Source organism: Phodopus roborovskii, unplaced genomic scaffold (genome assembly GCF_943737965.1).
Source record: "Phodopus roborovskii unplaced genomic scaffold, PHOROB, whole genome shotgun sequence".
Lineage (NCBI taxonomy): Eukaryota > Metazoa > Chordata > Mammalia > Rodentia > Cricetidae > Phodopus > Phodopus roborovskii.
Window position 1 is genome coordinate 33,217,680 of NW_026126470.1, and position 27,917 is coordinate 33,245,596.

At 37.9% G+C, this 27,917-nt stretch overlaps 1 protein-coding gene across 3 annotated transcripts; it reads left to right on the plus strand.

Annotated features, from left to right (window-relative positions):
- The first annotated feature begins 569 nt into the window (after nucleotides 1–569).
- Nucleotides 570–27,917, plus strand: LOC127227573 (zinc finger protein 431). Of its 3 annotated transcripts, none has more exons than XM_051191973.1 (4): nucleotides 570–717; nucleotides 9,428–9,554; nucleotides 9,756–9,816; nucleotides 26,001–27,917. In XM_051191973.1, exons 1-4 carry the CDS (start codon nucleotides 715–717, stop codon nucleotides 27,880–27,882), a joined length of 2,073 nt encoding a protein of 690 aa, XP_051047930.1. In that variant the 5' UTR covers nucleotides 570–714; the 3' UTR covers nucleotides 27,883–27,917. The 3 variants fall into 3 exon arrangements, with proteins under 3 accessions (XP_051047930.1, XP_051047931.1, XP_051047932.1); XM_051191974.1 differs by lacking the exon at nucleotides 9,756–9,816 and adding an exon at nucleotides 24,482–24,542; XM_051191975.1 differs by lacking the exon at nucleotides 26,001–27,917 and adding an exon at nucleotides 10,985–12,436.

Consider the following 27,917-nt stretch of genomic DNA (forward strand, 5'->3'; position numbering starts at 1 on the left):
CTGTGGTCTGCAGCTTGGACCAAAGCAAGGTCAGCAGGACCATATCTGAAAACAGAAGGTCCTGGGAGCATTCTATTGAGACCACTAGAGTGCTGAGATAGTCATAACTGTATTCTTTGTGCCCAACCCGAATAAACAACTCTGTCCTTGGTTGACCCCAATTGCCTTAATTGAATGGACCAATGAAATCCCTGTAACCATGCTTCTGCTTCTGTAAGCCTGCTTCTTGCTGCCCAAACCCTATATAAACTGCCTGAGTTTTAACCTCAGCAAGCCCAGTCCCCTGAAAGACTGAAGCGTCCACAGGTACCTGTGTGAGCAATAAACAGCCTCATGCACTTGCATCCAGTGGTCTTGTCTCATCTCTTGGGGCAAGGGCCTCTCCCTGACAGACTCCGAACTCTTGGGGTCTTTCAATATCTCTGCAAATCTGGAAAAGGTCTGTGTTTGCCCTGGAAGTCAGGACCAGGAATCACTGTGCTGTGTCTTTAAGCACACTATAACCCTAAGGGAGGTGCTCTTGTCACTCAGGCCTCATTAGCCAATCAGAGCCTCCAGACGACCTGCCAGTCAGAAGTGGTGCAGGGCCCTTCCGGCTGCCGGCTTCAGGACTGGCTTTGAAGAGGAGCTGGCACCAGTGGTTTTGTGTGCTGTGCTGCGATTGTTACTGCAAGGAGCTGAGAAAAGAATTTGGGTGAGCTTGGAAGCCACGATATGGTAAGCGAGGAGGGGCTACTGTCCCCAGATTGGGGAAGAGCAGATGGCGAGGTGCGGGAGCTAGTTTGGTGGATCCTCCCCGGATCTGGGTGGGAGTCTGCAGCTAGATTCCCGGTTCTGTGAGGTCCCGTGCAGTCCTTGGACCCAGGTGCAGGCTCCAGGATAACTTTGCTCTGTGGGCTGAATCTACTCAGAGCATTGGGAACAGGGAGCTGTGTGTAGAAACATGTTTCTAGTCAACTTCAACTTGCTTGGTGCATACATGGAAAGCAGGTCGCCAAACTAGAGAGGCCTAGTAGTTTCTTCAGTATCTTCTAGATGGTCAGCACTTTGCATTTTACCTTTATGTGTAAGATCCATTTATTGTTAATTCTGTGGAAGTTGTAAAAGGCATCTCATGTGTGTGTAGCACTTCACTGCAATACTGTGATGTAGAAGAGTAGAACTGGTAATATAAAGGATTTACCAATGCTTAGGAGATAGTCTCACAAAGCATAATTTAGCTGAGGGAGGACTACTTCTAAGACACCCAAATGTATGCTAACCAGGCTTGTTAGTGATTAGGAAGCTAGGATAGAAATTTGTACAACAGGATTGCCCAGACAGTTGGTTTCAAACAATTACAAAGAAGCCACCCCTGTTTTATAACCAGCCTCTAGGCTCATCCCCATATCAAAGAGCAGGTTTCCAACAAGCTGCTCAAGGAGGCTTTACAGGGTCACAACCAACCTTAAGGCCTGGTGTGCCATAAAGTTCCAATATGACATCAGGTGACAACTATTTGAGAAGAAAAACACTGTTGTGTTAAGGACTTGCCTGATGAATCAAGGCTTTCATTTAGGCCCTCAGGCAGGGAGGAGGAATATTCTTGGGAGAGCTAGTGACAGCCTGTGGCCTAGGCCTTGGGAGCTTCTCCTAAGGGCCTGATGTATTGACAATAAAATAGAGAGCCTTGTCTAAAACCATGAATTTGCTTTGGAGAGCTAGTAATGGTCTGGGGCCAGGGCCTTAGAGGAGGGGTTGCTTCAGATCCTGAGAACCCAACTCTTCCCACCATATGGAGCTAAGGTTATCACCATGGGCTTAGTCAGTAACGTTTTGAGTTCCCTATGTTCTCCTTGTGTAGCATTGTTTGATTAGATTTCTGAATTTGTCCCATTGTATGATGTTTTCTGCTTACTTCATAGAAGTCTCCTATTTTCTTTCGTTTCCCTCCTGGAACTAGTATATAAGATGCTATTTTTCTTAAGAAGCTTACTTGGCATGGGACATAGTCTGTACAAACCTCCCTGCCCCAGATTTATTTTTTTCTACCTTCTACTCGGCCTATATTTCTCACCCCCTGCCACCTTCACTCACCCTCAGCACCCTGTAACTGAAGAATGACCTGCTGTTTCACGTCACTGGTGTACTTAGGAAATTATTCTGGAAATATCTTCGCTTTGTAACTCTCCTATCTGCAAGTCATTTGTCTCTATTTAAGTTGTTCAAAGTGTAACCTGGAGCATGAACTTAAAAGATAGTTAAGGATGACTGTACATGTGGAATGCAAATATGTGTAGCCTGTCTCCTCTTTGAGCATTAGCCAGAGATGGATGCATACTAGCATTCATCTTAAGTGTGTGAAGTGATTTCTCCCAGGGAAGGCATATTAATTCTAGAACAGCTGCATTTCCAGCTCCTTAGGAAAATGTTTCTGAGACAAGCTCTCTTATGTTGACTCTGTACCACCTCAGAGTTTTAAAATTGTCCATTTTAGTCAATGCCGTCATAGGAAAAGGGTTCACATGTGGAGTATTGCTTCTGTCCTCAGACCAAAATAGGAGAATAGTTTATTGTGTACACTGCATGGGAAGTAGGGTAGGTAACCAGCTGCTGGAATCACCTGATTGTGGTAGGGGAGTGATTTTTTTTTTTAATTTTCCAGCGTTTTTTAAAATTCATGTCATATGAATGACAACAGACCAGATTGTATGTGTATATAGTAGCGAAGGTTATCTTGAGCCAATGAATATTGAATTTGTAATTAGGTAACTTTCCTATGCAGATATGTTTAGTCCTGCTTAACACAGTTATGACAGCTTAGAGGTTTTGTGTTAGGTTACAGATCTCAGCCAACATATGTACATGGTCAAAGTCAATCTATCTCTTATTAATAACATTTCCTCTACTAGGGAAGGACCTATTCTGTTTTTTTTTTATCTTAAAAATACATTATTTTATCTTGTAAAAAATCGGTATTATTTTAAAATATTTTTAAGTGTATTACTGCTCTTATTTCTATTGTTTCTGTTCTCTAATGTTTCCATGTCATTAATAGTTTCATACCTTTTTCCTTTTTTTCTCAAATGAGGTTGATTATTGATTTCTATGTAAAGCAATGTCTTCTATAGCTTAGGTTTGTCTTGTGCCATGTAATTAAGAATTCTTTGAGTACCTAATCCTGCCTCTACTGTTCAGTGCTGGGAAGACAGTCCTGCAGCTCCTTCCAGACTGCGCCTTCACTAGTTGAGAAGGAAAAATGGACCAGTTAATGAGTGACCTCCAATCACTTTGACTTTTAGTGGAGACTTAAAAATGAAGAGGGACCAATGCAACAATTGAGTTCATTGACCCACTTTGAATCTGGGAGAGTCACATTGCAGAAAGGAAAAGGCAGGACAGAGGGTAAGAGCTTTCCTACTTCAACAGTAGTTGAGGTTACCAATGCGGAATTAGTCTATTTTAGATGCTCCATAAAGTATAATAGGACTAAATTAAAATAGAAGATCTGAGTAAATGGTGTGACCATGCCTAACAGAACTGTTGTTTTTCTGGTTTAAGATGTTCATTCTTAGAGAAAAGGTATGAGACATCTTTGATGTGCTCCAATACAAATCCCTAGTCTCTGGAGCACATGGTCTAAAGCCTGTTTCAACTTTTCAAAATAATTTTTGAGATTATAACTATATTATATCCACATTCTTTTTTCTGCCTCCAAGCACTACCATGACTCCTCATTGTTTTCTAATTTATGGCCCCCCCTTTTTTTTCCTTCTTCTTCAACAGTTACTATATGAATAAGACCTGTGTCTTCAGGATTTCTCAACTATGAGGCAATGTGTTGCCTGTGCTGGATATTGAGTGTGTAATGGAATGTGTACACAAAGGACCCTGTGTTTTGGATGAGGAACAGAATGTGCTCTAGGAGAGTGGAATATTGTCTACTAAAATACAGACTTTCTAGACTAGGACCCTGTCTGCTGGGCTGGAAGGACTGTGCTGTCTGAGTCATTTGATCTCTGATCACCCAGTAGGGGAGCTGTTACTATTCTGAGGCCCAGTTGGGTGGCTATAGCCAATGAGGGACCCTGGGGAGGGTTAGCAATCAGAAGTACTAGTGGCAGGTATCTTGCAGGTTTTTTTCAGGATTCTCCCCTGCTTCTGTTGTAAGAAAGAACACAAGCTATGCCATGGTGAATATAGGGTGTTCAGAGCTGGTCTACAGAGCTGTCATTTCTGCTGATATTTGTATAGACCATAAGCCAGACTGGTTTGGTTCATCCATGTGGTGTCCTGGACAGTGTTCCTTGTCCTCTGAGCCTCGCTGAGCCTTCCTCTAGGGAGGATGAGACTCTGCACACCTGGTATAGGAGGATATGTTTGTAATATCACTGTCCAGTATGCACACACAGGCACTGCTTTTGGTGTTCAGTGAGAACACAGATTGAAAAACTGACAGACTGGTTTCTAGTTGTGAGTATTGCCTTCTACTTTCAGGTTTGTCTTATAAATGTTACAAATAGTTTAGAAACTGTTAGAAAGATGGTGATGCCCATCATCTTTCAGCAATACATGATTAGAATGCTTTTAACTTTCTGCTGCCACCAGCTGCAATGGTGTGATTCAGTGAATGTTAGTTCCAGAAGACAAAAGGAGTTTCTGACCTGCAGAGATTTCTTAGGTGTGCATGGTTTTGGGCAGGTAGATTGGGCAAAATCCACATCTTGTGCCATAATCCATGTGGCAGGAAGCAGCATTTAAATAAGCATTCTATATTGTTTTGGCATTGGGCATCAATGGGGCTGGGTTTACCTGAAACCACAAGGAGATAGATATAAGTGGCTATGGAGCCATAGCTTGAGGTCACCTCCATTTGCAGAGAGAGCTCTAGATCATGGGGCCTCTGTCTTTGGAAGAAATATCAGTAGCTGGAGTGTCAGAAACAACAATTTAAGTGTAAGGGACACTTGGAGTTAATATTGTGAAAGTTGTGAAGTCTGATGGGGGATATCCTTCTGTATATATGTTTCTCTTATTGGTTGATGAATAAAACACTGTTTGACCAATAGAGGCAGGAAGATAGGCGGGTCTAGGAGATAAGGAGAGATCTGGGAAAGGTAGGCAGAGAGAGACAGTGAGGAGATGCCATGAAGCCAAGGAAGGAGTAGCAGGTCCAGTCCCTGGTAAGATAAGATCACATGGAAATACTTAGATTAATAGAAATGGGTTAATGATTAAGACAGAGCAAGCCAAAAAGAAGCCGTAGCCATCGACCAGCAGTTTTATAATTACTATAGCACCTCTTTGTATTCATTTAGGACTGAAGTGGTGGGACCAGACAGGACAAGAAAAACCTCTAGCAACAGAAGTCTGTGTTTATTTAATTTGTATACTTGTAGAATCATATTGAGCTGAGTAAAGTTGGTCAAGATCATACTTTTCCAGGTTACATTTCCTTTGATATTTTGACTAAAAGTTGACTATATTTTCCTGCCTTTGTTCTTGGCTTTTTTCTCCAACCCCTTTAGTATTTTGCAAATATTGTACACATTTTGATTGTTGTATCTTTGTGGTAAGTATAGAAGCCATATTATGTCAATCTGTGTACTATGTTTTTATAATCCCATTGAGCATTCTGAGTGTTACCACTGTGAATGTAGCTTTGTAGTCAGCTTTCCTGTTACAAATTGTTGGGCATTGCCATTGGGTTGTATTCATTTTATGGTGCAAATTTACCATATACAACATCTTAATTTTAATGCATCAAAATTATTTATTTAGGTTTTGTTTGTGTTGCTGTTAAACTGGGAAAGACTTTTGTTTTATTGGATGAAAGAATATTATGGGTCTTGGCAGGGGGTTCATCACATATACTTTTTGAAGATGACCTGAGTTCATATGTCTACACTCAAGTTTGGAGGCTCATAACTCTCTATTATTTCACATCCAGGTGATCTGACACCCTCTTTTATATGTCAACTGTATACATATGGAAGATAACCTCTCTCATGCACAAACATATGCAGAAAGCTAGCAATAAACTTGTTTTCTAAAGTGCTTGAGATTTATAAAGCAGTTCCAGTAGTCTTTTTCCATATTCCCTCTCTCCTTCCCAGCCTGCTCTCTCCTATTCCCATCCCCACCCATGCCCGTTCCACCCAGAAAATCTATTCTATTTCTGCTTCCCAGGGAGATTCATATATTCCCCATTTGAGCACTCATTGTTAATTAGCTTTTCTGTTTCTGTGGATTGTAGCATGGTTATTCTTTACTTTACAACTAATATCCGTAAGTGAGCTTATACCATTTTTGTTATTTGAGTCAGGGTGATTTTAATTTTAATTTTTTATTTATTTATTTTTTTGTGTTTCCTTCCATTTACAAGTTTTATGATGTCTTTGTTTTAATGACTGAGTAATGGCCCATTGTGTAAATGTACCACATATTTTTTTTATCCAGTCTTTGATGGAGGGACATCTAGGTTGTTTCCAGTTACTGGTTATTAGAAATAAAGCTGCTATAAACATAGTTGAGCATGTGTTTTTGGGGTAGTATGACTGCAAAATTGAACCAACATAGATACTTTAGGGCTATCTTTAAAAAAAAAAAAAAAGTAAAAAAAAAATGTATTTGTCAAATGGAAATCAAAAAATGCTTTGGAGAAGAGGTTTTGCTTTTGTTTCTTTGGGAAATGAGAGGCTGTGGATTCATTCCATGTTGATAGGGTTAGGTGTGCTATCCACTTGTTGTTGGGCAGGTAGATAAAGCAGATTCCACATCATGCTCCATAACCCATGTGGCAGGAAATAGACATTAAATTATTCTTCTATACTGTTTTGTGATTGGATATCAATTGGGCTGGGTTTTGCATTTGTAGAGCTGTAGCATGAGATTACCTCCATTTGCCAAGAGAGCTCTAGACCTTGTGGACTCTCTGTTTTGAAGAAATATCAGTAGTCGAAGGGTCAGAAACATAACACTTTAAGGTCAATTTGAGTTAATTTTATGAAAAGTTGTGAAGTGTGTGTTAATTTCTATACACTTAGAATTATAGGTAGTTGGGTAACATTGGTCAAGATCACACTTTTCCTTGCTGAGTTTCTCTTGGTCTTTTGATTAAAAAGTTGACTATATTTTCCAACTTTTTGTTCTTGGCTCTTTCTATCTCATTTTTTCTTTCACAAATTATACATATTCTTGATCGTTGTAGCTTTGTGATAAATACAAAAGTCATATGGTGTCAGTATTTTTTAATAATCCTATTGAGCATTCTGAGAGTTTCCACATTACATGTAGCATTGTGATTAATAATTCTGTTACAAATTTTTGAGAATTTTATTTGAGAATTATATTCAATTCATGCTGCAAATTTGCCATACACAACATCTTAATATTGATGCATTATGTTCCCATAGATCATTTATTTACCTCATTATAAAGAAGGCCATTGCTATGTAATGGAAGCCTATCAAGGTGCCCTAAGGGTTAGACTCCATCCAGTTAAACCTTCAATTTAATGGAAGAAGTAAGCAGCATGATTCCTACTCCCAGGAAGCAACTCCACACAAAATCTGCTGCACCTCTGGTCCAAACTGTGTTGTGTCCATCACAATTCAGAAATCAAACTTTGCAGGATCACCCATCATATTGTGGAAACTAAAAAGAATCAAAATTTAAGGTCATGGATTCTTAGTATGTGTTTCCAATTCAATATTGTTGCAGGCATCTATGTTTGGCAGAGTCAGAAACCCAGTGAGGAGACTGTGAGAGTTCATTGCATGAAGTTGTGAGGATGAAGCCTGGTGTTGTTGGTTGTGTTCTTACTTTTTATTTTTTACTCTTTACTCTTTTGGGGGCCTGCCACCCAGCTCCCAAATAACACACACACACACACACACACACACACACACACAGGCTTATTCTTTCCTATAAATGCTCAGCCTTAGCTTGGTTGCTTTTCTTAACTTAAAATTATCCAATCTCCATTTGCCTCTGGGCTTTAGTTTTCTTTATTCTGTATACCTTCCTTTACTTCTTACTCCATGCCTTGCTGTGTAGATGGGTGGCTGGCCCCTGGTGCCCTTTTATCCTTTTTTTTCCTCCCACATTTCTCCTCCCATTTATTCTCTCTGCCTGCCAGCCCTGTCTATCCTTTCCTGCCAAGATATTAGCCCTTCAGCTCTTTATTAGATCCATCAGGTATTTTAGACAGGCAAAATATCACAGCTTCACAGAGTTAAATAGATACAACATAAAAGAATGCACCACATCTTTGGATCATTAAAACAGATGTTTCACAGCATAAAACAATATAATACAACTTAAAATAATATTTCACAACAGCCTGGATTTCATTTTGAGACCACAAGATATTGAGATACCTAAGCTATTAGACATCGTCCATGGAGACCTAGCTGCATATAGTGAGTGGAAGTAACCAAAAGGAGAGGTATTATTCTGTTTCCCAGCATGACAAGTATTCATGAATTGACACTGCCTGAGTCTTCTGAGTCATTGGATTGCAGGTATATGACTTCTTCCTGCCTGTTGTATTTGTTTTGAATTTTTTTTAATGAATATGAATATTTTACTTGTATGCATGTATATGCCACATGTGGGTACCTGGGCCTAATTGTGGTCAAAAGATGGTCTCAGAAACCCTGGACTTGTAATAATTGATAGTTTTGATCCCTCATGTAAGTACTGGTAGTTGAGCCACCTATATGCAAACATGAACAAGAACTCCTTTACTACTGAGCCGTCTCTCCTGCCTTGTGTTGTTTAGTTATAGTCAGCATTTATATTGCTAATGTTTTCATCTGTTCATTTGTAATTGTTTAAACATGCAGTGCCTTTTAGTAAATTCTTGAAGTTACAAAATAAATTAAGGCACTTCAGGTTTCTGTAAGATGAATACAGAACTGGAGTGAATGCATAACTCTATGTAGGAACTTCAGGAAAACCTCTTGAGTTCCTTCTTTTGTTTTGTTTGGGAGGCAGGGTCTTAATATGTACTTCTGGCTGTCCTGGACCCGATTGGATAGACTAGGCTGGCATTAAACTTAGAGGCAGATATGTCAGCCTCTGCCTACTGAGTACCAGGATTAAAGACATGAGTCAATATACCCAGTTTGTTCATCTTAGTTTTCTTTTTTGTAGTTAGTACTTTTTCATATAATTTCTCTCATGTGTACTCTGTACTGTTCATCTGTTTATTCTCTTTTTATGTTTGTTAATGTGCATTTCTCTTGCAAGGTACAGCCATGATATAGATGATCCTCCCATTCAGTTTCCTTCTAAAGTGACTTGGTAATTACATTATAATGTCTATGTTATGGAATAAGTGTGGGTAGCACCAGAATTATATGACTATACTGTCAAAGAAGTATACATTTACAGTGTTGTCAGCATCATACTTTCTGTTGTACACATGTATGGGATATTTTAGAATACTGTAACCTACGATGATGTGCATGTCAACTTCACTTGGGAAGAGTGGACTTTGCTGGATCCTTCCCAGAAGAGACTCTACAAAGATGTGATGCTGGAGACCTACAGGAACCTCACTGCTATAGGTAAGACTGAGTTTTCCTTCATGTTTTGAAATAAGGGGACAACTGTTCCTAGTTTATTGATGATCTTTTGCAATTTGATTGAGAAAGAAGAAGAATGAGCTGAATAAATCAGGCATGGTGTTAAGGTACACTGAAGATAGTAACTGAAATGTTTCACAATTTTCAATAATGTAACATACATTGTCTGGTACTATATTTTAGGATACAGTTGGGAAGACCACAATATTGAAGAACATTGTCAAAGTTATAGAAGACATTCAAGGTAATTTTTATGTGCAAGTTGATAGAAATGTGTCTCTGAAGAAATTGTAATGTGTCCTGTAAGTTTTTTTTTTTTTTTTTTAAAAATACCAACAGTGTAAATAAGCACAGCTTGAAGTACATTGATGATTATTAAATTCTCACACAATCATATACCTTAATCCCAGATAGGTGAATTACATGTGTAAGGCATTCTTTAAAGAAAGATGACAAGGAAGCGATGCCTCATCAGATACCAGCGTTTGAGTCATAGTACTATGATAACTATGCTGTAGAGTTGTCAACCCATTCATTTCATACTACTCACATTTTTCTAAAGGTATACACATTGAAGAGGTGAGAAGTGTATATGTCCAAAGCCTTCTAATAAGCAAATAGTCCATAGTAAAGCTGTTGTTACTCATATACTTGTGACTGTGCTAAGTTTAGTGAGAGGTGCAATTAGAGTCAAGATTGAAAGGTCAATAGTTGTAGAGAAACCTTAATTCTTATACCACAATGTATGAGAACAGAAAGTCCAAACTGTGTGAATTGAATGTGGGAACATCTTATTTGTTATTCTTTTAGTAGGTTTATCATACCTCACTCTGGATACAAGCCATAGGAGCATAGGGATATGGGAAGATGTAACACACCTCTCTATCTGAACAATTAGAAAATATGCAGCCATCCTCACATTGAGTATTCTTGTTGAATTTGATTCCAGTATACAAGTAATTGGTTTTGCAAGTTTCATTGTTAACACATCAACAAACTCATACTGCAGAAAAGCTCTAGGAATACTAGGAGTATGGAAATACTGTGTTTGTCCTAGTTCACTTAGCAAATGCAGTATGACTCATAGTATAGGAAAGTTTATGAATGCAGTAAGAGTGGTAAAGTTCTGAGTTTCTCTAGTTCTCTTCAAATATGTGATAAATCTCATACAGAAAAAAAAAGATTCTTAAATGTAAACTACGTAATAAATGATCTTACCATCACAGGTATCTTCAAAGATGCAAAACAACCCATAATGAAGGGGAACATGAGTGTAATCACAGTGATAAAAACCTTAAGGTCTGAATCACCTTTACAATTGGATCAAACTGTAAAATTAATTCATACAATAGAAACATTTAACAGTGTCTTGAATATTATAAAGTGTTTACATATGCCAATTAATCTTGCAGGCTTGAAAGAAGTCAAAATGGAGAGAAACCTTCTATATACACACAATGTGTTAAAGCCTTTGCATATGACAGTCACCTTCAGTGTAACAAAAGAACACATAATGGAGAGAAACCCTATGAATGTAATCAGTGTGGCAAAGCCTTTGCAAGTCACAGTTATTTCCGAGTACATTTAAGAACACATACTGGAGAGAAACCTTATGAATGTGATCAGTGTGGTAAAGCCTTTGCACGTTACAGTAATCTTCTAATGCATAAAAAAACACATTCCAGAGAGAAACCTTATGAATGTGATCAGTGTGGTAAAGCCTTTGCACGTTACAGTCATCTTCTAATGCACGAAAGAATACATACTGGAGAGAAACCTTATGAATGTAATCAGTGTGGTAAAGCCTTTGCGTGTCATAGTTCTCTTCAACGCCATGAAAGAACCCATACTGGACAGAAACCCTATGAATGTATTCAATGTGGCAAAGCCTTTTCACAACTCAGTAATCTTCAAATGCATGAAAGAACACATACTGGAGAGAAACCCTATGAATGTAATCGATGTGGTAAAGCCTTTGCACATCTTGGTCATCTTCAACGGCATGAAAGAATACATACTGGAGAGAAACCATATGAATGTAATCAGTGTGGTAAAGCCTTTGCACATCTCAATACTCTTCAAATGCATAAAAGAGCACATAGTGGAGAGAAACCCTATAAATGTGATGAATGTGGTAAAGCCTTTGCACAGCATAGTCAACTTTTAATGCATAAAAGAACACATACTGGAGAGAAACCCTATGAATGTAATCAGTGTGATAAAGCCTATGCACATCTCAGTACTCTTCAAATGCATAAAAGAACACATACTGGAGAGAAACCCTATGAATGTAATCAGTGTGGTAAAGCTTTTGCAAGTCACAGTTATTTCAGAATACATATAAGAACACATACTGGAGAGAAACCTTATGAATGTAATCAGTGTGGTAAAGCCTTTGCATGTCATAAAAGTCTTCAACGGCATGAAAGAACACATACTGGAGAGAAACCCTATGAATGTAATCAGTGTGGTAAAGCCTTTGCACATCTCAGTACTCTTCAAATGCATAAACGAGCACATAGCGGAGAGAAACCTTATGAATGTAATCAGTGTGGTAAAGCTTTTGCACGTTTCAGTCATCTTCAAATGCATGACCGAACACATACTGGAGAAAAACCTTATGAATGTAATGATTGTGGGAAAGCCTTTGCACAGAACAGTCATCTTCAAATGCATAAACGAACCCATACTGGAGAGAAACCTTATAAATGTAGTCAATGTGGTAAAGCCTTTGCATATATCAATAGTCTTCAAACTCATAGGAAAAAATCACAGTGCAGAGAAATCTTATAAATGTCATCAATGTGGTAAAGTTTTGCACTTTATACCAGGAGTAAAGCTTTTTTTGTGTGCAATCAGTCTTTTAATGCCTTTTGCATATTGCAGTAGACTTTGAGTTAGTAGTTCTGAAAAAAACTAATTCTGAAACTCTTGTTACTATTAAGTATTTGGTAAGATCTTTAGCCAACACACTTCCATTAAGTTGCATAAGTGTACTCTGGAGAAGAAATTTTGACAGTGTGTCAACAATTTATTGAAGCCTTATGATGTCTGTATTTTGTTTGTATCTGCAAACACATGAAAACAAGCCCTACGAATATAAATGATAAGGTAACTGGTGATATTTTATTTATAATCTAACAAGTAAAGCTTGCCTGAAGATCAGCGTGCAAAGCTTAGTCACACTATTAGCCATAGAGGCCAGGCAGTGGTGGTACACATATTTAATCCAGCACTTGGGAGACAGAGGCAGATGTATCTTTGTTAGCTCAAGGCTACCCTGAGCTCCAGTCTAAAAGAGAAGAGAAACAGAGCTCATACAAAGGTGATCCCAGCACTAGGGAGGTGGAGAGAGGAATATAAGTTGGGAGGAGACAGGAGCTCAGTGGAGTCTGAGGGTCAGTGCAATCTGGAGATGCAATCTGAGGAGAGGATCAACCTTTTGGTCTGCATTGGTAGAGGTGAGAACTCTCTAGTGTCTGGCTGTTGTGCTTTTCTGATCTTTATCTTTAACCCCAATATCTGTCTCTGGGTTTTTATTATTTATACCAACCAGAATTCGTGCTATATTTGCTGCCCAGCTTTTGGTGTACAAAATCATGAAAATGCCATTTGCCTGTGGCTTTTTAATGCACCGGGATAGGCCAGAGCTATATGCAGTTGGAGTCACTGCACTACTGCTAGGCTTTCCTGATGGTCTTTTCCTGGACCCCCTTCTCAGGCTGCTGTCAAAGTAGGTAGCTGCCTTGAAATCTGGTCAGGCTTTTATAATTCTATGGTGCAGCAGTTACCCTCACATCTTCATCATTATTTTTGACAGATTTGGTAAGAAATTGGGAATTCTTAAAGGGAGGAATTAGTTAAAAGAGAGACTTCCCCCCCCAAAATTAAAACATGGACAACACTATTATAAGGTCTCTATGATTATACATTGGATGGTTTAAAATTGGAATAATCCACTTAACTGAAATTGAACTACTGTTGATTACCATTTTGATAATCCTTTTGGTCTGTTTGATAATTTTTGGTCTATCTCTGAATTCATTGGTTGATATGAGTGCCAATATACATGTCTTAGAAAAACTTATTAAAACAGATCATAGAGATATTCAGACCCTGACAGAGGAATTTAAAGGAAAACCAATTTCAGCTTTGCATTATAAGGTTAGAGAAGAACAGTTTAAGGTTTTCAAACCAACACTAGTATATCTAGTAACCTTACAGGAGTTGCCGAATGGTAGAAGCTCTGTAAGACCTAATTGGACTCCTGTGACAATGTTAGATGTAAGGAGATTCAAGGAAGCAATAGTCCCATATGGCACACATTCACTGTTTGTGAAGCACCTGTTAAATTTGTGGTCATTTTGTAATAGAATTATCCCTAAAGACTGGACAGACTTGGTTAAAACTGTTTTAGACCTGCTCCACAATTACAATGGAGTACCTGATTCATAGAAGAGGCTGAGACCATTGAACAATACAGTAGAACTAGAGGTATAGAAATCTCCCAAGATCAACTTCTTGGAGAAGGAGATTGTGCTACTATAGAAGGTCAATCTTTATTTGATGACCATGCCCTGGCTTTATTCCATGCATCAGCTTTGAGTACTTGGGACAGAATTCAAGAAGTTGGAAACACGATTGAGTCATTTACTAAAGTTATACAGGGTCCAAAGGAAGCATTCACATATTTCTATTAAAGACTAACATCAACATTAAATGGAATGATAACCAAATTCAGAAGCTAGACAAACAATTTTTGAATTTCTGGTGTTTGAAAATGGTAATTCTTATTGCAAAATAATAATTAGTTCTTTAAAGGCAAGGTCACCACCATTGGAAGAATGGATCTAAGATACATTGAATATTCAATGCCCTGTTCATGATGATGCATGGACAGCAGAGGTGATTTCCAGGGTTTGAAGAAAAATCAAAATGTCAGTTGTTTCAATTGTAGTAAACAAGGTAACCTTAAAAGGGATTGTAAAGGGACATTCCTAGAAACAATGTTTTTTTCTAACCATAATTCAGTTCACCTTATGGATTATGTAGAAGGTGTGGCAAAGCAGGCATTGGACTAATGAATGTAGATCAACAAGGGACCTTCAAGGTAAATCTTTGCTGTTGGGAAACTCCTTGAGAACCCTCTTGCATGCCCCTATACCAAATTTGACTCAAGTCATTTCCTGTCGTCCTGGAAACCCCTTCTCAGAGCAATTACAGAACCTAATGCCTATTATAAGAAAACACACTGCTCTGGATGATAGAACAGCTTTAGAATATAAAACAAAAATTTCCATAGAAACCAAAGATTAAAATCGATAAAGATTAGATAAAGAATCTCCTTAAAGTTAGGGTTGGAGCAGGGTTTTGTTTTTTACTTACAGGAAAATAAAAACAAACATCTTGAGTAATTTAAAGATCTTGGACCAATAAGCATCCAAAGGAAAAGGGAGAAGTAGCTGGAAAAAAAATTTAAGAAAAGGAATAATCTTAACTAATGTGATCTTGAAGTCTCTAAAATGATGATGGAACCCTGTAACCACAATTTTATCAGGACTATCTTAACACCACTAAGCTTAAAAACACCAACTAAACACCAGCTTTGGATTACAAACTGCTCAGAACAAATTTTAGGTGGCTAGCTGAGATGATCCAGCCTTACAAGACTACTGTAGCCAGGACTTCATGTATAAAAGTTTAGGTTTGTAATTCCTTTAAGATTTCTTATAAGATTACGTTTCAAGATAAATAGTAAAGTGATCAATTCTTTCTTTGTAATCACAATATGCACCCTGACACAAAAGAGTTAGCTGGGAAAATAATACTTTGTGCTTGTTCATGTTCTGTTAATCTGAAACAAGTTGCTTAGATGTAAATGTGTATGGGTTATTGGGGTGACTTTGCTTTTAATCATGTAATGGAGATGAAAAAAATCATTCATGTGAAAAATAGAATGAAACCACATTGTGATTCCTGTATTGTTTGAGTTTGTTGGAATATATAAGCTGTAGAAGAACGTATACAGCATGAAGAATGGAGAATAAAGAAGAAAGCAATCAACAGAAAATGTGAGTGTCTTTTTCCCTGATCTCCTCAGATATAGAAATCTAGTATGCACCAATGCTGTGTATCCCTTTAGATCCCTGCACTGCTGGAGACTGGCCTCTAAGGCAGCAATATTATACCTCATTTTGTAACTCACTTCCACATGTTTCTGTCTTCTGGAATATAACAGATACCAAAACTCCATTCTTTCATAAGCCTTTACAATAGGAATGAAGCATACCATAACATTATATATATATATATATATATATATATATATATATATATATATTTATTTATTCAGGATTTGGTTGTTAGTATAGAAGTGGACCTTTTTATTTTAGATCATGCTGTCCCAAACCTACAGAGACCCACATTATTCTTATGAAATCAGTCTTTATTCTATAACTCAGTTATCTTTGAAGGTCATTGTATATGTAATTATAATACATACTGTGTCTTTCTTTGAGACAGGGCCCTACTATGTGACTCTACTACCTCAGCCTACTGAATTATGGGATTAGAGGAATGATCCACGATTTCTGGGTCTGTTTTTAATTTCAGTGTGTTCAAAAACAGAAGAAAGTCTTGAGGGAATTCTTACAATTTTAGAAAACTTAAATAAGAAACTTAAGAATCATACAAATAGTGTAGGAGAGAAGCTGTGGTGTCTTTGTAGGAATTCCATAAATCTATTCTTATACTTTAGTCTTGGAATATCCATTTCTATCCTCCAAGAATTAATGTGAAGTAGTATATTTGGAGTATGTGGTAGATGCCATTTTTTTTTCTTTTATGTTGAGCAATCTCTCATTTTAATACTTTTTAGTTCCTGAAATTTTGGGACTTAACTAAGTTACATATTTCATTACTTAAAACTGAAAATTGTTTTTAGGAGATAAACTGCTTGTTTTATAGAGTAAGTATTGCTTCTAAGGATTTTTAGGGTTTTTTTTTTTTTTTTTTTTTTTTAGCTATATGATGATGCTTTTATCCCATCTGTTCTGGAAATGTGTTCTCATCTTCTCATATATTCAGTGGGTATGTTTTTATTTTATTAAAATGTTAAAAAGCCTTATACAAGCTTCGCTGTTAAAGTCTAAAGAGACACCTAGATGTCAAAAGGTACTGAAAACTTTTGTATAATACACTAACATCTTTGAGAATTACTCATTACTGCTCATTGAAAATAATTCAAGGTTTTTAGATAAGATTTAATAATGCCTGGGACTTTTTATGATAGTATTCGGTGTGTGCTTATGGTCATTGAGTTCCATGTAAACATTGTTTTGAATTAACAATAGAAACCGTTGAGATACAGTTGGCCCTCAGATTGACATTGGAAAGTAGAATAAATAGTAACTCTAATATTACAATTTTACCGAGAAGGAAATAAAATGGAAAAATATTGATAGGGGAGTCTGGAAATCTCTATGCTGGTAAGTTCTAAACTCAGAAGTGAGACAAACTGAACACATATTTGGTAGTTTTTACTATGGGATGAATTAGTTTAAAACTTTCATCTTCATAATACCTTCAGTAAAGTTCCCTCTTTGGTTAGTTTTTACCTTAACTAATGTCAAATTTACGACTGTGTAAATTGTAGTAGAGTATACATGTACAGCTCTAGGCCAAGTTGTTACATGCTAGTGTTTTCTGTTTAAATAGATATTTCAGCTTTAAACCATTTTTTCTAGGAATAAGCCACCCTTCCCCTTTCTTAGGATAAAGCTTTTTATTACATTTTAACAAAGGGAGTTGAATATTTGGTACAGAATTTAATATACTAATATTTGAGTATTAGTATATTTGATTGACTAATAAGTATTTTTGGTCTAGTGAAAACAGAAATACATTTCTTGCTTTAAAACAATACTCAGCTGGGTAGTGGTGGTGCACATCTTTAATCCCAGCACTTAAGATGCAGAAGCAGGCAGATCTTAGTGAGTCTGAGGCCAGCCTGGCATGCAAAATGAATTGCAGGTCAGCTAGAACTGTTTCACAGAGAAACCCTGTCTCAAAAAACCAATAAATAATAAAAACCACCACCACCAATAACAACACAGACAATTGCATTCATTAAATGTTGTCATTTGAGCTAAACAAAAAACACAGGAAATATTTTGTGATCAACAGAGTAAGACTGAAATATAAGTAGTCTGTTTTATTTTTTTTTCTTTTTGTTTGTTTTTGGTTAGGTTTTTGTTGACACAAGGTTTCATTGTAGTAGCCTTACCCATTCTTGATCCTCCTGCCTTAATGTCCCTAGTTCTTTCACTTTTTAAAAATGCATTTGTATATTTGTATGTAGTGGGCATGTGTGGGGTAAGACATTCTGTCTTTGCTATCATATGGTGCCTGGGAATTTAATGCATTTGTATGTTTGTATGTAGTGGGCATGTGTGGAGGTAAGACATTCTGTCTTTGCTATCATGTGGTGCCTGGGAATTTAATGCATTTGTATGTTTGTATGTAGTGGGCATGTGTGGGGGTAAGACATTCTGTCTTTGCTATCATGTGGTGCCTGGGAATTTAATGCATTTGTATGTTTGTATGTAGTGGGCATGTGTGGGGGTAAGACATTCTGTCTTTGCTATCATGTGGTACCTGGGAATTTAATGCATTTGTATGTTTGTATGTAGTGGGCATGTGTGGGGGTAAGACATTCTGTCTTTGCTATCATGTGGTGCCTGGGAATTTAATGCATTTGTATGTTTGTATGTAGTGGGCATGTGTGGGGTAAGACATTCTGTCTTTGCTATCATGTGGTGCCTGGGAATTTAATGCATTTGTATGTTTGTATGTAGTGGGCATGTGTGGGGGTAAGACATTCTGTCTTTGCTATCATGTGGTGCCTGGGAATTTAATGCATTTGTATGTTTGTATGTAGTGGGCATGTGTGGAGGTAAGACATTCTGTCTTTGCTATCATGTGGTACCTGGGAATTTAATGCATTTGTATGTTTGTATGTAGTGGGCATGTGTGGGGGTAAGACATTCTGTCTTTGCTATCATGTGGTGCCTGGGAATTTAATGCATTTGTATGTTTGTATGTAGTGGGCATGTGTGGGGTAAGACATTCTGTCTTTGCTATCATGTGGTGCCTGGGAATTTAATGCATTTGTATGTTTGTATGTAGTGGGCATGTGTGGAGGTAAGACATTCTGTCTTTGCTATCATGTGGTGCCTGGGAATTGAACTCATGTCAGCCTTTGTAGCAAGCATCACTACCCTCCGAGTTTTCTTACCACCTGCTCAATAATGCTTTTATTTTATTTATTTGTTTGTTTGTTTGTTTTCTTGAAACAGTGGCCCATGCTGGCCTTGAATTCCTGATCCTCCTACCTATATTTTTGAAGTTCTGGACCATATCCACATTCTGCATTCTTAATGTTTCAACTCTGGTAAATTTCTGGTTTGTTTTTGAGAGAAATTACTATTGAATATTATTTTATTGAATTTCTATTTTATACTACAAGCATTTTGGTGGTACACTTTGACTGTTTAAGACAGTCTTCAACTAATTTCTGTTTAGCTAGATTAAAAATATTAGTGTAATGTTCTTAAGAACTTATGCTCTATAAGTTATAGGAAAGTTATGATTGTTGTATGTGTTGAAAACATAACTCTTTTGTGTGTGTGTGTATGCGGTGTGATTTTGGGGTAGTGTATCAGTTGACTGATGCTAGAGTGAGGAGGACACTAAGCCGATACTTATGGTGTGACACTAATTATTATTCATTCCATTCCCTCATATTTCAGGTTTATAATGTCCAGGCTCTAAGGGTTTATGTTACATCTGATATTTGCAAAGTCCCTTTTCACTCTGATCTAATCACACAGCTACCCTTGCAATCACTTTATTACTTGTCCTGGTGAATTCATTCAAACTCTTTAGGTCTCTGTTGAAAGTATCAAACTAGAACCTTCCTGTAAATAAAAATTTATTTTGGACCTCTGATTATAATTCAAGTTGAACTCTTCCTGCTGCCTAGAATAGATGATTTTCATCCTCACTGCTACCTCCTATATTGATTCTGTAAGAGCCACTGGGTTTTTTGTTTTTGTTTTTGTTTTCCTCCTCTTTTTGCTATATATTTATTTCCCACACAGGAACCAGAGTGGTACAGTTAAAGTGCTGTTCAGATCATGCCAGATCTGTTTTTCAGTAACTTTAAATTCTTAGGCCAGCTCTTACTATCCTGAATGTAATTTTGTTATTGTTGTTTTGTTATCTAGCCCAGGCTAGCCACTGACTCATGTCAGTTTTCCTCCAGCTTCTGAGTGAGAGGGTCATATGCCATGTAATTCTTTAAATAGTTAAAAGTTAGTGTTAGGTCCAAAGAGCTAGGTTTACTGCTTCTTACAGAGTTAGAAAAGAAAGTGGTTCAGCCAATGAGAGGTTTATAACAGAGGCTGCAGAGACAGAGCACATTTGTTCACATCTATTATTCCATTTACACATTTTTTTGTGATTGATATAGGGAATCTAAAAACAAAAACTGAAACATGTGTAGAGTAATGTTAACCAATTTTGGCTGCTTGCCAGGATTGCAAGAACTTATTACCACTTTCTAAAACATGTGAGTTACTCGGAATAATAGCAGTTAGGAGATGGAACCTAGACAATGGAATTTTAACTAAAACTGGTTTAATGTAGGTATTTGTAATCTGTAGCTCTAGAGAGTTTCATAGAAAGAGGAACTCTGAACTTGGCATCAGGTGGAATCGTCACACGAGAGAGAAATGTGAGAAATGACGGAAACATCTGGCTGCCTGGACAGTCAGCCAAGGTTCTCTGCATTCATCTTTGGCCTATAGGCCTAGCATGTCTGACAGACTTTTCGGAGAAGCAGGAGTTTTGAAAGACTGTCCGACCTCGTCTTCACAAGGTTTTGCAGTCACTCTCTTTTGTGTCCTGCTTGTTCAATTTCGACAGCATACTGTCAGCAACTGAGGCAAGGACGCTTTCTTACCCAATCAAACTTTGCAGGATTGCCCATCATGTGCTGTAAACTAGAAAGAAACAAAATTTAAGGTTTTGGATTCTTAGTCTGTGATTACAGTTTAGCATTGTTTGGCAGAGTCAGAAACCCAGTGAGAAACTGTGAGAGTTCATTGCATGAAGCTGTGATGACGAAGCCTGGTGTTGTTGGTTGTGTTTTTTTATTTTTTATGCTTTACTCTTTTGGGGGCCTGCCACCCAGCTCTCAAATAAGATACACATACCACACCACACACACACACACACACACACACACACACACACACACACACACACACACACACATTTATTCTTTCCTATACATGCTCAGCCTTAGCTTGGCTTGTTTGTAGCCTGCCATCTCCTTTTGCCTCTGGGCTTTATCTTTATTCTGAATACCTTTCTTTACTTGTTACTCCATGACTTGCTGTGTAGATGGGTGGCTGGCTCCTGGTGCCCTTTTATCCTCCCCCTCCCACCACATTTCTCCTCCTGTTTATTCCCTCTGCCTGCCAGCCCTGCCTATCCTTTCCTGCCAAGATATTGGCCATTCATGTCTTTATTAGATCCATCAGGTATTTAGACAGGCAAAATATCAAAGCTTCACAGAGTTAAACAGATGCAACATAAAAGAACGTACCACATCATTGCATCATTAACAGATGTTCCATAGTATAAAACAATATAACACATCTTAAAATAATATTCCACAACAGCCTGGCATACATTTAGAGACCACAAAATATTGAGATACCTAAGCTATTAGACATCTTCCATGAAGACCTAGCTGCATATTGGGAGTGGAAGTAACCAAAGAGAGATATGTATGAGAAGTTGCAGGGATAGGGCCATCTAAGCCCCTCGTAATTGAAGCTCTCTGCATCTGAGACAGAGCTACAGGATTTGATGTTTGTCCTGCCGTGCTTCAGTCTTGCCTTGGTCCAGTCTTCCCTCACTGTCAACATTTCTCTTTTGGAATGTGAATGGTATTCTGTGCCATTTTATGTTGAAAAGATGTAACTTGTTTTCTGATTTTCTAAGATGTCACTGTCAAGCCATTGTCTTGAGTATCAGAAGGGACTTTGGACATTTGAACAGTATAGGAGCTGTTGCAGACTATGAGGATCATTGAAGTGACTAAATGCATTTCCTTCATGGCTGACCATGAGCCTTTCATAATCTGGGTCAGAATGTAATTGATTGAATGAAAAACTTGCCAGATAAGATCTTGTATTTGAACTTGTGTCTCTCTTTAGTGACTTTCTTTTAATTGCTTGTGAAACTCTTAGTAGGAGGAGCCTATCTGGATGAAATTCCTCATTGGGGGTGCAATATGAGTCTCTGTAGCCTCAACCCATTTCCCGTTCTTTGTGCTCATTGTGTTGTGGTTAAGACTGATCAGCTAGGTTCCTTCTTTTGTTTTCATGCCTTCACCACTATTATCGACTCTATCTCTAAATAACATAAGATGCAGTGGAAGAAATTGCTATGTAGTAGTAAGGCAGTTTGGTTGCCTGCTGTTTCAATTTTTGGTTTGTTTGTTAAGGTTTGTCTGTCTAGCCCTGGCTGTCCTGAAAGTAGCTCTGTACAACAGAGCCTCTAACTCAGAGCTCCCCCGACTCTGGCTCCCAAGTCCTGGTTGGTCAACATTCCTGACTTGTTTTTGTTTTTATATTATTGGGTGATGGACCTGGAATGTAGGCTTTTGTGTATGTCAAGCATATGCTGTTGTACTGAGTTCCACTCATATCTTGAATTTTAAAATTTGGTATAGGGTATTATTCTGTTTCCTAGGATGCCAAGTATTGGATTGCAGGTGCACGACCTTCCCGCCTGCTGTATTTGTTTTGAATTTGTTTGTTTTTGTTTTTTGAGACAGGATTTCTCTGTGTAGCTTTGGATCCTGTCCTGAAACTAGCTCTTGTAGACCAGGCAGGTCTCAAACTCACAGAGATTTTCTTGCCTCTGCCTCCTGAGCCCTGGGATTAAAGGCATGTGCACCACCAGCCAGGTCTTGTCTTGAATTTTTAAATGAATATGAATATTTTACCTGTATGCATGTACATGCACCGTTGTGGATACCTAGTCGCAACAGTGGTCAAAAGATGGTCTCAGAAACAGTGACCTTGGAATAATTGATAGTTGTCATCCACTGATGGGGGATGTCCTTCTGTGTATATGTTTCTTTCATTAGTTGATGAGTAAAACACTGATTTACCAGTAGCCAGGCAGGAAGCATGGGCAGAGCTACCAGATCAGGAGAAGGTGGGGGAAAGGAAGGCAGACACAGCCATGAGAGAGATACCATGCTGCTGAAGGAATAACATGATGGAATACAGGTAAGCCACAGCCTCGTGGCAATACATAGATTAATAGAAATGGGTTAGCCATTGGCCAATCAGTTTCATAATTAATACAACATGTGTATGTTTTTTTGGGATGAAGGGATATAGGATATGGCGAAACAGAAATCTCCAACTACAATCCCCATGTAAGTAATGATAGTTGACCCTACCTATGTATAAGATGAGCAAGAGCTCTTTTACTAGTGAGCAATCTCTCTTGCCCTATAACAGTTTAAACATGCAGTGCCTTTTAGTAAAATCTTGATGTTACAGTTCAAATTAGGTAACTTCAGGTTTCTAGAAATGTATACAGAACTGGAATGAATGCATAACTCGGTTACTGGGGTTCTTTATTATTATGCAGTGTTCTGCCTGAATGTATTCCTCCATGCAGAAGAGGGCCCTGGACCTCATTACAGGTGGTTGTGAGCCACCAAGTGGTTGCTGGGAATTGAACTCAGGTCTTCTGAAAGAGCAGTCAGTGCTCTTAACCACTGAGCCATCTCTCCAGCCCCTCCTGGCATCTCTTTTGGTGGGCTCTCCCTGCCTACCTTTCCCAAAATTCTCCTTGTCTCCTAGCCATGCCTACTTCCTGCCTCTATTGGCTATTGGCCAAACAGTATTTTATTTATCTACCAATAAGAGAGACATATATACAGGACATCCCCCATCATAACTCTGTAGGAGCTTCAGTACAAACCTCGTGGTTCTTTCTATTTGTTTGACTGATTTTTGCGTAAAAGAAAGGGTCTTAATATGTACGTCTGGCTGTCCTGGACCTTACTGGATAGACTAGGCTGGCATTCAACTCACAGGCAGATATGGCAGCCTCCACCTTCTGAGTGCTGGCATGAGCCAGTACACCCAATTTGTTCATCTTATTTTTTTTTTTTTTTTTTTGTAGTTAGTAGTTTTTCAGATAATTTCTCTCTAGTGTATTCTGTACTGTTCATCTGTTTACTTCTTATGTTTGTTAATATGTATTTCTCTTGCAAGGTGATATCCCATTTAAAGGGTACAGTCAACAGGTAACCTACTATTCAGTTTCCTTCTAAATAAAGTGACTTGGTGATTGCATTATAATGTCTATGTTGTGGAATAAGTGGAATAAGCCAGAATTATATGGCTATACTGTCAAAGAAGTATACATTTACAATGTTGTCAGTATCATACTTTCTGTTGTATATGTGTATGGGATATTTTAGAATACTGTAACCTACGATGATGTGCATGTCAACTTCACTTGGGAAGAGTGGACTTTGCTGGATCCTTCCCAGAAGAGACTCTACAAAGATGTGATGCTGGAGACCTACAGGAACCTCACTGCTATAGGTAAGACTGAGTTTTCCTTCATGTTTTGAAATAAGGGGGCAACTGTTCCTATTTTATTGATGATCTTTTGCAATTTGATTGAGAAAGAAGAAGAACGAGCTGAATAAATCAGGCATGGTGTTAAGGTACACTGACGATAGTAACTGAAATGTTTCACAATTTTCAATAATGTAACATACATTGTCTGGTACTATATTTTAGGATACAGTTGGGAAGACCACAATATTGAAGAACATTGTCAAAGTTATAGAAGACATTCAAGGTAATTTTTATGTGCAAGTTGATAGAAATGTGTCTCTGAAGAAATTGTAATGTGTCCTGTAAGTTTTTTTTTTTTTTAAAAAATACCAACAGTGTAAATAAGCACAGCTTGAAGTACATTGATGATTATTAAATTCTCACACAATCATATACCTTAATCCCAGATAGGTGAATTACATGTGTAAGGCATTCTTTAAAGAAAGATGACAAGGAAGCGATGCCTCATCAGATACCAGCGTTTGAGTCATAGTACTATGATAACTATGCTGTAGAGTTGTCAACCCATTCATTTCATACTACTCACATTTTTCTAAAGGTATACACATTGAAGAGGTGAGAAGTGTATATGTCCAAAGCCTTCTAATAAGCAAATAGTCCATAGTAAAGCTGTTGTTACTCGTATACTTGTGACTGTGCTAAGTTTAGTGAGAGGTGCAGTTAGAGTCAAGATTGAAAGGGCAGTTGTTGTAGAGAAACCTTAATTCTTATACCACAAATCTATGAGAACAGAAAGTCCAAACTGTGTGAATTGAATGTGGAAACATCTTATTTGTTATTCTTTTAGTAGGTTTATCATACCTCACTCTGGATACAAGCCATAGGAGCATAGGGATATGGGAAGATGTAACACACCTCTCTATCTGAACAATTAGAAAATATGCAGCCATCCTCACATTGAGTATTCTTGTTGAATTTGATTCCAGTATACAAGTAATTGGTTTTGCAAGTTTCATTGTTAACACATCAACAAACTCATACTGCAGAAAAGCTCTAGGAATACTAGGAGTATGGAAATACTGTGTTTGTCCTAGTTCACTTAGCAAATGCAGTATGACTCATAGTATAGGAAAGTTTATGAATGCAGTAAGAGTGGTAAATGTTAGGAACTAGCAGCCAGCTGACCCCCGCCCCAACGATGGGCGGGATGCTCATGGCCGTGTCATCCCTACGTCAGCTTTACCTGGCTTTACCTGGCGGCCAGAGGACTCAGTTACGCATGTGCAAGTCCCCTTTAAAAGCAAGTGCCCCACACCTCTCTCTCTCTCTCCTGCTTTCGGTTGGCCATCAGCTACCCCCTCTTTCTCTCCCCTCTCTCAATAAACTCCACGTGGGCGCTGAGTCTCGTGTTTGTGTTTTATAGGCATTAGTTACATCAAAAGAACAACAGTAAAGTTCTGAGTTTCTCTAGTTCTCTATAAATATGTAATAAATCTCATACAGAAAAAAAGATTCTTAAATGTAAACTACGTAATAAATGATCTTACAATCACAGGTATCTTCAAAGATGCAAAACAACCCATAATGAAGGGGAACATAAGTGTAATCACAGTGATAAAAACCTTAAGGTCTGATTCATCTTTGCAATTGGACCAAACTGTAAAATTAATTCATACAATAGAAACATTCAACAGTATAGTGAATTTTGTAAAGTGTTTACATGTCCCATTTATCCTTGCAGGTTTGAAAGAAGTCAAACTGACGGGAAACCTTCTGTATGTGTTAAAGCCTTTGCATACGGCAGTCATCTTCAGTGTAATGAAAGAACACATAATGGAAAGAAACCCTATGAGTGTAATCAATGTGGTAAAGCCTTTGCATGTTTTAATCTTCTTCAAACACATAAGAAAACCCATACTGGAGAGAAATCTTATGAATGTGATCAGTGTGGTAAAGCCTTTGCAAGCTACAGTAATCTTCTAAGGCATAAAAAAACTCATTCTGGAGAGAAACCTTATGAATGTGATCAGTGTGGCAAAGCCTTTGCACGTTACAGTAATCTTCTAATGCATGAAAGAATACATACTGGAGAGAAACCCTATAAATGTAATCAGTGTGGCAAAGCCTTTGCATTTCATACTTCCGTTCAACGTCATGAAAGAACACATACTGGACAGAAACCCTATGCCTGTGATCAGTGTGGTAAAGCCTTTTCACAACTTTGTCATCTTAAAGTGCATGTAATTACACATACCGGAGAGAAACCCTATGAATGTCATCAATGTGGTAAAGCCTTTGCACGTCACAATCATCTTCTAATGCATGAAAGAATACATACTGGAGAGAATCCATATGAATGTAATCAGTGTAATAAAGCCTTTGCGTATCATAGTTCTCTTCAATGCCATGAAAGAACCCATACTGGACAGAAACCCTATAAATGTGATCAGTGTGGTAAAGCCTTTTCACAACTTTGTAATCTTAAAGTGCATGTAATTACACATACTGAAAAGAAACCCTATGAATGTAATCAGTGTGGCAAAGCCTTTGCACGTCACAGTCGTCTTCTAATGCACGAAAGAATACACACCAGAGAGAAACCATATGAATGTAATCAGTGTGGTAAAGCCTTTGCGTGTCACAGTTCTCTTCAACGTCATGAAAGAACCCATACTGGGCAGAAATCCTATGAATGTATTCAATGTGGTAAAGCCTTTTCACAACTCAGTAATCTTCTAATGCATGAAAGAATACATACTGGAGAGAAACCCTATAAATGTAATCAATGTGCTAAAGCCTTTGTACATCGTGGTCATCTTCAACGGCATGAAAGAATACATACTGGAGAGAAACCATATGAATGTGATCAATGTGGTAAAGCCTTTTCACAACTTTGTAATCTTAAAGTGCATGTAATTACACATACTGAAAAGAAACCCTATGAATGTCATCAATGTGGTAAAGCCTTTGCACGTCACAATCACCTTCTAATGCATAAAAGAGCACATAGTGGAGAGAAACCATATGAATGTAATCCGTGTGATAAAGCCTTTGCGTGTCACAGTTCTCTTCAACGCCATGAAAGAACCCATACTGGACAGAAACCCTATGCCTGTGATCAGTGTGGTAAAGCCTTTTCACAACTTTGTAATCTTAAAGTGCATGTAATTACACATACTGAAAAGAAACCCTATGAATGTAATCAGTGTGGCAAAGCATTTGCATATCACAGTCATCTTCTAATGCATGAAAGAATACATATTGGAGAGAAACCATATGAATGTAATCAGTGTGATAAAGCCTTTGCGTGTCACAGTTCTCTGCAATGCCATGAAAGAACCCATACTGGACAGAAACCCTATGAATGTATTCAATGTGGCAAAGCCTTTTCACAACTCAGTAATCTTCTAATGCATGAAAGGAAACATACTGGAGAGAAACCCTATGAATGTAATCAATGTGCTAAAGCCTTTGCATATCTTGGTCATCTTCAACGGCATGAAAGAATACATACTGGAGAGAAACCATATGAATGTAATCAATGTGGTAAAGCCTTTGCATTTATCAATAGTTTTAAAAATCATGTGAAAAAATCACACTGCAGAGAAACCACATATATGTAGTCAATGTGGTAAAGTTTTTGTACTTTATACAGGAG

Coding starts and splice junctions, on each gene's coding strand:
- LOC127227573 (XM_051191973.1), top strand. Junction 9,555..9,755: donor CAGGAACCTCACTGCTATAG/GTAAGACTGAGT, acceptor ACTATATTTTAG/GATACAGTTGGGAAGACCAC. Junction 9,817..26,000: donor AGTTATAGAAGACATTCAAG/GTAATTTTTATG, acceptor TTATCCTTGCAG/GTTTGAAAGAAGTCAAACTG.